The 13,037-nt window shown below is 38.7% G+C and overlaps 1 protein-coding gene across 3 annotated transcripts; it reads right to left on the reverse strand.

Moving 5' to 3' along the window:
* Positions 1-444: 444 nt before the first annotated feature.
* Positions 445-12,633, reverse strand: PRPSAP2 (phosphoribosyl pyrophosphate synthetase associated protein 2; the record flags this gene model as incomplete). 3 transcript variants are annotated; one of them, XM_082006567.1, is made up of 10 exons in its annotated part: positions 445-603; positions 1,024-1,170; positions 1,872-1,942; positions 2,697-2,845; positions 5,231-5,286; positions 8,851-8,966; positions 9,932-10,104; positions 11,104-11,170; positions 11,292-11,344; positions 12,515-12,633. In XM_082006567.1, 10 exons carry the CDS (start codon positions 12,631-12,633, stop codon positions 445-447), a joined length of 1,110 nt encoding a protein of 369 aa, XP_081862693.1. The 3 variants fall into 3 exon arrangements, with proteins under 3 accessions (XP_081862693.1, XP_081862695.1, XP_081862694.1); XM_082006569.1 differs by lacking the exon at positions 1,024-1,170 and having other exon boundaries at positions 12,515-12,597; XM_082006568.1 differs by lacking the exons at positions 11,104-11,170; positions 11,292-11,344 and having other exon boundaries at positions 12,515-12,597.
* Positions 12,634-13,037: the final 404 nt, after the last annotated feature.

Genomic DNA, 13,037 nt, shown 5'->3' on the forward strand with positions numbered 1-13,037 from the left:
CTTTTCTATAAAAGCATTCCTACAAAATCACTTAACTGCATACAACAGTACAACCTTTTTGGCTTTTAAAATGCAAATATTATACAGTCACTTCATTTTATTATCTTTTAAAGCACTTGTAGCAAGCAGCTTTGGAAAAGGAATGCTTAGTTTAGAAGCCAATTTCTTGCCTCAAGTGTTTTGTGTTTTTTTTCCATCATGTATATAGTGCAACTAACCTAAAAGCAACTAGAACAGTTTTTTTGTAAAATGTTTAATCCCCCCCCCCCCCCCAAAAAACTGCAAAGGAAAAAAATAGCTCTTAAAAACTGTTCTACCTTGATACTTAAACCAAGAGAAAACAAAGTGGCTCAATAGAAATATTAAGGTAAGCATGATGCTTCACAGCTCATTATCTGTTCGCTTCCAGTTTTGGCCCGGGGTGTTTCTTTAGAATAAAAAGCATTAATCATCCAGTCCTATATTTCTGAAAAGGTACGACATGGACTCCCCGTTATGGATCCTGCGAATGGCTTCTGAGAGGATCATGCTGATGTCCACAGTCTTGATTTTAGGGCACTGGAGTTTTTGTATTTCATGTGGAATTGTGTTTGTAACAACCACCTACAGAAAGAAAAAATGATCAGAAAGACATAGCTCCGCTATGTTTTCCACCTTCCATATTAGAAAGGAAAAAAAGGAATGTCCACGTATCCATGGATACTAGCAGCACTGTCCTCCCTTCCTTTCATTCTGCTATGCAGGTCCAGAGGAAGGTACAAAAATATCCCCCATACCGAGGGGAAAAGTCTGCTAATACTGGCAGTCTGTCGACTCCCTGCTTCCCTGGTTTCCCACTGCTGTAGTTTAAGGACGCGTAGATGCCAATATTCTAACATACAATTCCATAGTAAGAAAGCCTGAACCCAGAATCCTCCCAGCTAAATTCTTAATGCCGGTGTATTTTAAGAATCAAGTCAGGAGAAAATTGCTTGCTTAAACAACCCAAAATCATTCGATCAGAAATTCAGAATCCATGCTTACTTCATCTATTGCAGATTCCTCTATCAGCCTGGGAGCATCTGAAGATAACAGGCCATGTGTGGCCATTACAAAGATCTTGTAAGCCCCCCTTTCCTTGAGGGTCTCGGCTGCAGCAAGAAAGCTGTCAACATCATCTATAATGTCATCCTGTCAAAATAAGATCGAATGTCCTCAGACAGATCAACACAGCACCCCCAGACTGACTTTACAGCTTTTTCAAGTGTAACAGTTTACAGCCAACGCAAAACAGACATTTTAATTGATGCTGTTCTTGACACATCTGAACTAGATGGTAAGTGTGAAAGAGCGGAAAAGCAGAGTGTCCCAAACTACCGCAACATCAAGCAGCAGAGGGATTGCTCTGTGAGGGGAAGAAGGAAAAGCCAAGACAACAGACATTCCTTCAAAAATCCAACTAACAGAAAATTGTCCTTGACAATTGACAAGCCCAGAGATTACACTCTGCTTTTGAGAAACCATAAGACGGCATCACCCCTACTTCACTGGCGTTTCTCAACTCTCAGAACATAAACACAGTGATTTTCCCCTTGTCTGATGTACAAGCACCACCCAAAACTCCCCGCCTTCAGGCAAGCAGTTAAACAGAAATTATCTGGTCTATTTGTAGAAACAAGGTCCAAGCACTGCTTTTCAGCATGGATCACTTCATAGTTCACAGAGTCAGCTTCAGCAAGTGTGCAGAATACTGCCTCATGATATAAAAAGTACAATATCAAAAGCCCACCATCAAACAAAGTTTAATTGCTGATAGGGCAGAAAGTCTACTTGATTTCTGCAACTTTAACATATTTAATATAATTTATCAAAAGCTATGGCACCTTACTTACCACGATGATAGCTATTCTTCCTCCTACATCTCCAACAACTGTGATGGGTGGTTTTTCCTTGGGAATCAGCACTGATTAATGGCAATTTTTTTTTAAGAGGTAGAAAGGAAAAAGGAAGAGAAAGTTTATACAATTTACATCAAGTGTGGAAATGCCTGCTTTGCCTGGGTCACCACTGTTACTGAGAGAAGTGAAGCAACAACTATTTCAACCATCACAGCATTACTGGGAAAAACCATCAGGATTTTAATACATAAATGATTTTTTTCTAAGCTTAGCCAAAGTATTAACTACATTCATCTACATGCAAATTCTTAACCAATTCAATTAATTCTTTAGTACAGAGAATCTAGTGGCTTGCAGACACAACCCACCCTACTGAGATCCACGCTAGGTTTATGCAATGAAGTTTTGCTCATGCAGCTATAAATCACATCCACGTTCAGCAAGGTTACTCTCTCAAGGCCCCTGACATTATACAGCTACATAAAACTAGTGTCAGCTCAGCTTATTAGCTCTGTGTCCAAGAAAAATTCCAACAGGAAAAGTAAATGGCAAAAAAGTGGGGCCTCTCTGCCAGGGGCTCTTCTGACTAGCTGTAATGACATAGCCCCTCCTACACAGGGCACAGACCTCACATACAGCCGAGCACTAAAACCATGGACAAAGAGCATCAAAAAGGAATCTTCCCCCCACCCCCTAAAAGTAATCTTCTTTCCCCCTAAAGAGACACTTCTTTTTGATGGCCCCTCACTGCCAGCCCCATCTCTCAAAAACCATAAAAAACGGCAAGTGAACACTGTTGCTGTACACAAACTTACTTACTGGGTATCTCCAGGCTGGGATGAATAGCAGCTACATTTTTGGCTGTAGGTGGTGAGTGTCGACCATCCACCATGTCAGACTCAGCATCTTGAGCTTCCCCATGAATCACAGCAATTCCCAACCGTAAGCGCTCAGCAAATGACTGTGCCCTGTAGGGAAAGGGTTAAAAAAAAACCCAGAAATACATTAGATATAAAATGCTACTCTATTTCCATTTTATTTCTAAAGTTTCAGAGGAAAAATTGACAATCCTAAGATTTTAAGAACACTCATGAAAGAAACCACTTGTCCCTTAGCATCTTTTCACCAGGCTTCCAAGAGTCAGAATAACCTTGAAAGTACCCACAGTGGCCTTGAAGCAACAGGGTAAGTGCTGTGGTCACCTAATTCTGGTAACCCCCTTCTGTTTTGCCCAACAGTCAAAAAAACATCTCCTAGCCTTCGGCATTCCTGAGATCCCACATTTTAGCAGGTCTCATCTAACAGTAACCAAGAATAGCCTAGATGCCTGCACTCTCTACATTTAATAGGGAATAAAAAATATTCACGTGAAAACAGAACGCAAGTGTTCACCTATTTATTTTTAGCAAGATGTGCTCTAAATAAGATGATAACCCTGACCTTCTGACACATAACTTTAGATATCCTACAGAAGGGAGAATCCAGATGATCATTTTGCCTGACAAACCACACTTCAAAATTATACGGCCTGGATTTTTACAAGCTTACAAAAAGTTCCTTCATCACGCCGTATTCCTTCGACTAAAATAAGAAATTTATGTAAAGACGTGTAAAGTTAGCTGGGGGAGCGGGGAAGGCAGAGTGTCAGGAAAATAGGAATTTCACAGACAGTACTTATATCCCAGATGCTGGAAGCAGCAGGTAAAAATTAACAGATACATCCTACCTCACCTTGAGTAGCCCAGACTTCAGTATCTAGCCTAAGCCAGTGATCTAGTCTCCATCTGGTGAAAGTGAGTCTGGCACATCCAGAGTGAGTCACTTTGTTCTATCATTAGCATCTAAGACCTGTGGTCTGAATCACCTCCTTTACGCTTAAGCCTCGTTTCACTATCCAAACAGCTCAAAGTCCAGAGAATAATTTGCTCATCGTGATGCTCGGTTAATTAAAAATGAAGAATCTTCTGCCCTGTGGTTATCATACAGTGAGAATATTTTTTCAAGTGGTTAACTACAGATAAATGATGATTCCAAACATATTTATCTTAAGAGTTATGACTTAAAAGGCATAATCCTATCAACAAAATCATAATAATTACTTTAAAATGCAATATGAAACTGAATAAAGTTCAAAGTAACAGTAAAATGAGTTATTCATTTTCCAGTGAGCCCAGAAACGACAGAAACATTCTGAACTTCATCAAGCAAAGATTCTCTTCCACAAATAGACATTCATCTGAAAAGTGTTTTCCTTGATTAGGCTGAAGCATTCAATCACTTTTCCAAGTACAATGTACCTCCTCAAATACTGCCCTTAAATGCTCACATGTACCCGCAAAGAAGGTAAACAATACAGCCCTGGGATCCCCTCCTACACAATCAGGTTATGTGTGCAACTTAACCATCTGGTCACTTAAAGGTATGTGTAGACTATTTGCTGGCACGCACAATTACTTGACGAACATGCAAATGCTTCAACAAATGCTGTCCTACTACCAAGAGGCATCTGACACCAAGTAAAAGAAACGGTCAAAGACAAGCACATGTAACATAACTGGCCAAAACAAAAGAAATCACATAAAAAGTACTACTGGAAAACAAAGATGACAAAAGCTGTTCCCCTCACTATGCTTCTACAGATTAAAGCATTTCTGATTTGCTATATAAAATAACAAAAAACCTTTCTTACAAAGCATATCCTGATTCCTTGGCATGAAAGCCTAGATAACTTTTCAACAAACTATCAGTTTGTCACCACAACAAATACAGTATCTCTTAAACTATCACCCAACTCTTACATCACCTGTTGAGAGCAGTGTCATTCCAAAGAGTTTAGGAATAGTCAACCAAAAAGATTCATGGATTAAGAACAACCGTTGAGCCAACAAGGACTTCACAATCAAAATCATCTCGGACATCAAATCCTATTTCACCATGCTAATGGTAAGCCATCTGTATTTAGGATCCGATCAACCACGTTCTAAGTTATGACCATGTTAGGCAATTATTTTGGATTCATGGTGTTATACTTCCAGCCATTTTTCTTCATTTACAGCAGGAAATTTATAATGGAAATACACACAAACATAATATGATTAATACCTTTTTCATCCTAAGCACTGTATTGATTTACCTCATCCTTTTGTTTGTCTGGGTTTTTTTCACTCTTCGATTTATTATGATTTTATCGATGATGTAAAAACTACAAAACTACATAGCTGACGAAACAGAAGTGGTAGGTGATTTGAAGGCTGCATTTTTTAATTACTAGATATCTGTCCTTCACTTGAGCCTAAGAACAAAATCACGATAGAGTTTTCCTGCTCTAACACAAGAGAGCAGATCTTACCCACCTCTTTGCAGATGCAGGTGATTTGGCCACAATTACAGCATTCCTGTAGTCTGGTATCTGTAGTAAATAACAGATAGCAATGTCTACTTCATATCTTTAGACAAATTTAAACTCAGTAAGAATCAGAGAACTTTATTTTGCCAGAAGAATTTTAAGCATCGAACATTTTACCTAACAGAAGAAAGCAACCTCAAGAATCCACGGTACACAATCAGAGTTCACAGCTCAGTAAAAACAGGTATTTAGAAAATTCAGATTTTAACTTAAAACTGTACCTTTCGTAAACACCATGTCATATTACAGATTACACATAAGTGACTGCTTTAGAATAACAACAGGGCTACATGGACAAGTCTTAAAAGAAAGAGGAAACCATCAAAATTAAAGTTTCCTGCTCAAATTGTCCTGTGTGTGCACAGGGCAGTCTTTAATCACTTGAAAACATAACATTTCATCTATTTCCTAGTTTTCAGGGTTCTTTGTCGGAGCATGCCAAAAAACTAACACCTCTCCATCACATTGTACTGACTCTTTATATGGACCGTCAAAAGGGATAAAAATTCCACATGCACGGCACCAATCCTGGAGTCACGGTCTAATATTGCTGCAAACTATCTTCTGTGCAAATGTGCACTAGAGGATGCTGCTGCAAATGCCGAAAGCAGCAAAATGGTAAGGCCACAAAGTCTGGGTTTCATTTTGAGGCCTGATGGGTACATCAGTCAGTCTTCACAAGCACAGTCTACTCCAAAGTTTGCTGCCCCTGCCCTGCCCCATTCTAATACTGGCTTTTCACTCCAGACTCCTTCTCTTCCCGTAGCCGGCATTTTAGTCGCCATCTCTCAAAAGTTTCTTATCCTAGTCTCCATTTTCCCTGCAAACAGTGACCAAATCAGACTCGTCTTTCCTTCTCCATAACTTCTCAAGCATAGCACCACCCACACTTCCAGCCCTCCTTTCCAACAGCAACTTGTGCTCCCTCCAATAGCTCATCTTAGCCCCTTCCTTGCAAACTCAGCATTTTCCTTCACTGTGCTGCCCTGGGACGATCTGTCTGCCACAGAGAGGAGCATACAGAGAACCTGTCTGTCCTTCTGTAGTTGCCATAACGATAGCCCACAGCCACTCTCAGCTGCAGCGAAGTCCTACAGAGCAGATCCAACCCTCAGAATCCCAGTGTTAAGGGACGGAAGACTCTTTACTAAATACCTGCAAACTGACCTGTTACAGTTTAATTTCACAAATTTGGGGGGATGATACGCTGACATGTAGTTCACCACCTTGCTGTCAGACGTCAAATACCGGTTCCAGGCCATAGAAATACTTGGGTTTTTTCCAAACACAAGCAAGATAAGTTTTTCCACAATCTCATCCTCAAACAGACAAACCACACTGGTTAAATATTTCCAAAACCACTCTACCTGAAATAGGCACGGGAAAGAAAAAGATTAAGTTCTGCATTTGGGCATGGGCCTAACCAACTGAAAACAAGAGCTTTTCTGAGAATGTGTCAGCCAACATTAATAATCCGCAATGCTTCTAACTCCACCTATATCACTGGGAATTCAGCATGTTCTGTCCTTTACAAACACTTTGTTATACAACAGGCTACAAAGATGAACATGATGGAAGGCATGGACAAGGCAGGGCCTGTCACTTGACATAATAAAGCCTTTGATCTTGTTCAGATATCATTGCCTCCTTTTTCCCCTGCCAAACTATCAAATTTGCTCTCAGCTCTTCAAAAATTAAGTCAGAAAGCCAGAAATGTCATCCAAAAGAAGACATCAACTCCTTATAACAAAAAGCTACATCATTCTAAGATTAACATGTGTGCATAGGAAAGAGAGAAGACACTAAGTATTGAACATCTGCTAAGCATACAAAGGAAGATCACACCAAATTATTTTTATACCACATTGATTTCACTGTTTGGACTGTCTTCATCCCAGAACACGAAGTAATTCTCTTCAATCCTAGGCATAAATCCCTGACAGGGAACAAGTACAAGCCCTCATCCTCTTAACGTTCAGTTAAATGCTTTTTAAGTGACCTCCATTCTTACCAAGCTGGACTCTATTTCATGCTATTCAATATACCCCATTACAACTCCCACTTGGAACATTTTTCATGCTTTGGCATTCACAATGCACGATATAAAGCAAGCTACTGCCACCGTGAACTTGAGATGAATACTAAATTCTTCCTGAGCAACACTGGATAAAACTTTTAAGACAAGATACTATAACTGACCTAGCTGGTGAAGGTATTTGACAATATAGATCCCATGTGATCAGATACATTCAGTCAACTCTAGTTTTAGCAAGTCATCTCATGGACAAGCAGAGGAATGAAGAAATGAAAAACAAAGTATCTTTCAAGACGTCTCTACACATACGTCAGCAGATCTCTACAAATGTTCATTTGTTAAGACTGCACAGCAGTGCCAGACTCAATGCTGCAACAATTCTTTGTAAACCATTAAGAGCTCACATCTCAAAATGTGCTTCAAGATTAAACCAGGAACATGTTATTAACCATAATCCATACCTTCAAGCAAGATATAAAGGCACAACTTGTCTTGTCTCTGCATATTTGGCTTTCCACTTTTTTTTCCTTTTTTTTTAACTCATGAAGTGCTTACAATATACAGTACTTCTCTGCTGGTATACAAGATGAACGACTGTGGCAAAGACAGAGCTTGGAGTTTTGTTCTATCATCCTCTTTGACTCTAGTACCAAATGAAATTATAATGATAGATTCAAATGGTAACTGATTCTCCAAACAGATTTTAACAGTGTCAGAACAAAATCATGCTGGTTTGGGTTTCTTTTTTCTTTTTTTTTTTCCTTTCCCTTTTTTTTTTTTTTTTTTTTTTTTAATTGAGGCATTCCTATCTCTATAAAAAGAAATCGCTTGGGTTCAAAACAGTGAGATAAACCTTTTCTCTCACCAGGAAGAAAGCATCTTCTTTATTCCAACAGTAGTCAGAAGCATAATATGCATCTTATACCTACAATTATCAATTGCAAAATATGTATATATGAATCTACCAGTAGCACTTCTCAGAGCACTTATAAAAATAAGATGGAGAAATAGGCACACGAACATCAGAAGTTAAGCACCTCAAGTCAAGACATGCTGAACAAACAGCAGGTGAAGATTTCCACACAAGAAGTCATCTGTTCTTACCAATAGGCTCTCTCATAGTTTACAACTTAACTTCCAAAGCGTTTTCAGCATGCAATATAAATTACACCTACACAAACAGTCCATCTCATAAATGTCAAGGAAACTGGAAATAGGAAATGAGGAGGGTATCAAGAGCAAGAAAATCCTTGATTTTTTTAATACTAATTAGGGGAATATATCTAAGACGACAGAACAGCATCACTGCATGGATAAGAAAATGCCAGCTCTTCACGAAAGCAAAACTTAAGCCTGTGAGGAAGAAAAGAACCAACGGCCTACCTCAACACCACTCCCTGGTCCAACATGACCTTTCCCCCTTTAAAATTTCGTTTGAAGAGTTAGTCTTTTCATAGGAATTTGTCAAAGAAGCTTTGAGACATGACAAAAAATAATTTTAAAAAGCAACTGTAATAGCAGGCCTTCCTCACCTCTTCTTGGATGTACTGTAGTAAAAATGGAGACGCTCTCAAGTTATCAACTGGAATATTGAAGAAGCCCTGTATTTCCTTCTGATGTAAATCCATGGTAATAAGATGAGTTAGTCCTTTAAAAAAAAAAAAAAGATAAAAAGACATATGGAGAAGCATATCAAGAAAAGTAGAAAAGAGAGAACAACAGACACACTCTTTATTTCTCTAATGAGTTTCACTTAAGTTTGTCCAAAACAAAATCTGTATTAGAACAAGAATACTATACTTAGTGAAAGTATGAAGCATATCAACTATGCCCCTCTTCAGTTCACCAGCATTATCATGTTTTGAGATTTCTACTGTTCTTTTTAAAAAAAACTCAGAACACTCCACATAATTGACTCAGTAGTGCCACACTGAGGCAGGTAAGATCTTCTCCATTTGGCATATGACAAAATGGAAGCACTAACATAAATTGTCCTTTGCCACATAGCTAGACCCCAGCACAGCTACCATTAGAGTCCTGAACTCCTGAAAAATGGGCCCAAATTCTAATCATCAAAACACTTCTCTCAAAATAAGAAACCAGATCACACTGTATTCATTACAACTGCCCATTTTTCCCAGGGACAGGAGCAAAATGAAAGGAGCAGAAAAGAAAATGTGTTGAAGGCTGTGAAAATGAATTATTTCATTCTCCCACATCATCTCAAATGTAAAGGAAGATACAAAGCACATTCATCCAACAGGTAAAAAACAGGCTAGAAATGAGAAAGCACAACTGTTTGAGAGTGTTAGAAAGGCAAAGAACAGTATTATGAGAGATACCATGGCCCAAAGCAGAGTCCAGCAGACTTATTTTGCCAGCTCAGTAGGACACAATGTAAAATGGCTACTACAAGTTCGGGTTTTTTATGATCTCATAATTTGGAAACATTTCCAACTACATTCTCCTTTCTATGTGGGTTTTAAATTCACAAAAAACTTGGCAGTTCTTTTTAAACAGAGTCCCAACTTGTGCACAGACCTCTCTAAACCTGAAAGCTGACAGCAGGAGCTCCCATTGCCCTGAGTATTTCATAATGACCTGCATTCTTACCAGCTTTGCACATCATTGAAGCCAGTAACTTAGAGACAATGGAGCCCCTTTTCCTCATCTTGCACTGTTTGCTGTACGGGAAGTAAGGAATCACTCCAATAATGCTTTTGGCACAGGAGGTTTTACAAGCGTACACCATGATCAGGAGTTCCATGATCGTAGTATTCACATCCCTGGAATGAGAAGCATCTAGTTCTGTATTTCGTGCATAAAAATCCTGTATTCAACACAATATTTATACCCACTCCAGGCATTTCACTCCAGGGCAGTAGAGAGTATGGTGACTCAGCGATCTTCACTAAGAATCCAGCTGTGCACCTCAGGACGGCAAGCTCCCAGGACCCAGCATTTTAATTCTTCACTAGAATTACACTACACTGTTTGTTTTCACTTGGCTGTTTTGGGTAATTCAGCAGTTTTCATTATACTATTTTCAGGCTTTTAGTAAGACAGCATGTTGCCGTAACATAGTAGTCCATAATTTATCTCCAACATCTTTTTCTATCGTGGACAAACCAAAATACATGGGGCTTTTTATAGAGATAAGCTTTTTTTTAAAGAAAAGTTTCAGACTTTACAACATATTCCTCTATTGTTCAAGCCAACAGCAAGCTAAATATTTAACAGTTACAATCTATTTTCTGCCCTAAATGAAAAGATTGAAAGGGTATCTTTTTAGATGAGAACTGGTCATGAACTAAGAGACCTACTATTTCTGTTGCCATTAAAAAAGTCTTTGCACTTGTAAAGTTCTTTTCACACTAAAAAAAAAAAAAGCTGTTTTCTGAATCACGGGACACATTGCCTAGGAAATGCTCCTCCTACATTTAGAACTTTGTAAGGGTGCTGGAGACGGCTAGCTGAAAAAGGGAGTTTAAAGAGAATGACATAAGCAGAAGAATGCACTTAGCGAATGAACGCAGAGACCCAGGGGAAAATTTCATTGGTATTTTCACTGCAAATTAAAACAACAGAGGTTCGCTTATACCAAAGTCATCTTTGTGCACAGATCAGAAGAACCCCCAAACAGTTAACAACAAAAAACCCACAGACAGAAGCCTGTATCTAGTTAATCTAAGCTGTATCATATACATAAAATGTGAAGAAAAAACAAGCATTTCTAGGGACAGTCCATATCAAAATGCTAGCACAGTCTTTAAACAGTTACTCACTTTGAAACCGTTTGGATGATAAATACATCCTTTCCTCTCACAGACTCCTGAATCTGCACTCTTGTTTCTGCCAAGAAGAGAAATATGTAATATTTGCAATAGCAAAACTTTTGAGTCTCAGAAAAGGGTAGCCAATATATGCACATCATAGTTAGGTACATTTCCAGTTTTGCCAATTAAATACTCACCTCTGTTGGGCTCTTGATAAACCTGAACCTTCCCCATCTCAACTCCTAAGCGCCTTCAGGAGCAGGAAAAAAAGAAAAGAAGTCATCAATATGGAAAAATGAAGGGCAAAACAAATGCAAAGCCCATACAATGCAATAGTTACTGAAAAGGCTGTATTTCACAGGAGAAAAACAAGAAAAGAAAATTCCAAACCATAAAACCAGTAATTACAGTGGAAATCTCTTAACAAAGCATCTACAATTTCCAGAAGCTGCACTGCAGGCTAAGCTGAACTCATTTTCAAGTCAAGATCAGAAGAACAAACAGTGGAAAAAAAAAATAATGCTTGATCACTAAATCATGTAACAATTTCTAATTTTTAATATGTATTTCTATATATATTCCATATGTTTCCAGGTATACACATGGCAACATATACATGCACAATGCTTAAAGGACCACTTCTAAATCATTCTTCTCTATAGAACAAATGTCAATGTAGAGTGAATAGGAAATACTAGCAAGCTTTACTCGATGAATAACGTAAGACTAATGTCTGCTATATTTATTTCACTTCAGTATCAGCACAGACCCCCATCACTAAAAAAAGGAGAGACCTGAGAATGCTATGCTCTTATGCCCCAAGTCCTTGCCATGCATAACTTGAGTTTCTTTGCACTCCCCTTTCTCATCCTTTCTATACCTAACTTTGTGTACATAAGCCTCAGGAAGAAACCCATGATGTGCAATACTCCTGGCAATGTTACACATGCTAATACTGTTATAGTAACATGGTAAAAATTTTACTTAAGTCATAAAAGTTCTGCTGAAGCTATTCATGCATGTAAAGCTTTAAGAAAAAGTGTTCCCATCTAAAATATACAGTAAGCAGCATGGATGCAGCTTTGCTGTTTAAGAAAACTCCACTAGAAGGAGAATAAGAAAATGATAAAAACTTCTGCTTTGATTATTTAACACTATCCAAACATTCATTTTCCCACATGTTCTCTAGAACATACTGCAGCCAATCACAACCCTCTACTGAACAAATTAAACACAAGTTATTTTCTTTGTTATTGATCTGTTGAAATACACCGTGCGATACAGTACACTACACGTTCTTGCAAACCGTGGCAGTTTTCCCGTGTTACTTTCCTTAAACAGAGAAATCAGTCTTTAGTAAAATAAGTCCTATGATAACACCACCAAGATCCTAAGTTGCCCTGCAGGAGATTTTACTTACTCAGCAATCCTCTTCGATAGTTCCATGCATGACGAATTGGAATTAGCTGAAAATAGCACCAGTCCACCCTTGGTTATATTCATGATGGCCCCAATTTCAGTTGATGGCACACAAAACATCAAACCTAAGTTGTCTTTCCACTGCTAAAAGACTGTAAGAGATCAGAGGTCTGTTAAAGCCACATTAAAAACAAAAGAAGAAACAACTTTCCTCTGCTTAGAAAGGGAAGAGTTTCCCTGGTTTTGCCTGTATTTTCCAGCATCCTTAATATTTATCACCACTTTAACAGTACCACGAATATATCCTTACGGAACGTTCCGACTCCCCCAGCCATACCCTTTACTGACCTAGCTCTGCATACCTAACAATACGGCACAAAGAAGGGGACTTCAGCCTGCCTCGCCTTCCTCCTCCTGTCTCCAAGCTCCACATACCCTCCAGCAGAATGCTTCCCTACAGGTCTCCAAAGATCCCCCCGACAACCTCCTAACTTCAACAGCTTTTTCTTGGGTTTTTAAATGTT

The sequence above is a fragment of the Phaethon aethereus genome, assembly GCF_964289735.1.
Source record: "Phaethon aethereus genome assembly, chromosome: 15".
Classification (NCBI taxonomy): domain Eukaryota; kingdom Metazoa; phylum Chordata; class Aves; order Phaethontiformes; family Phaethontidae; genus Phaethon; species Phaethon aethereus.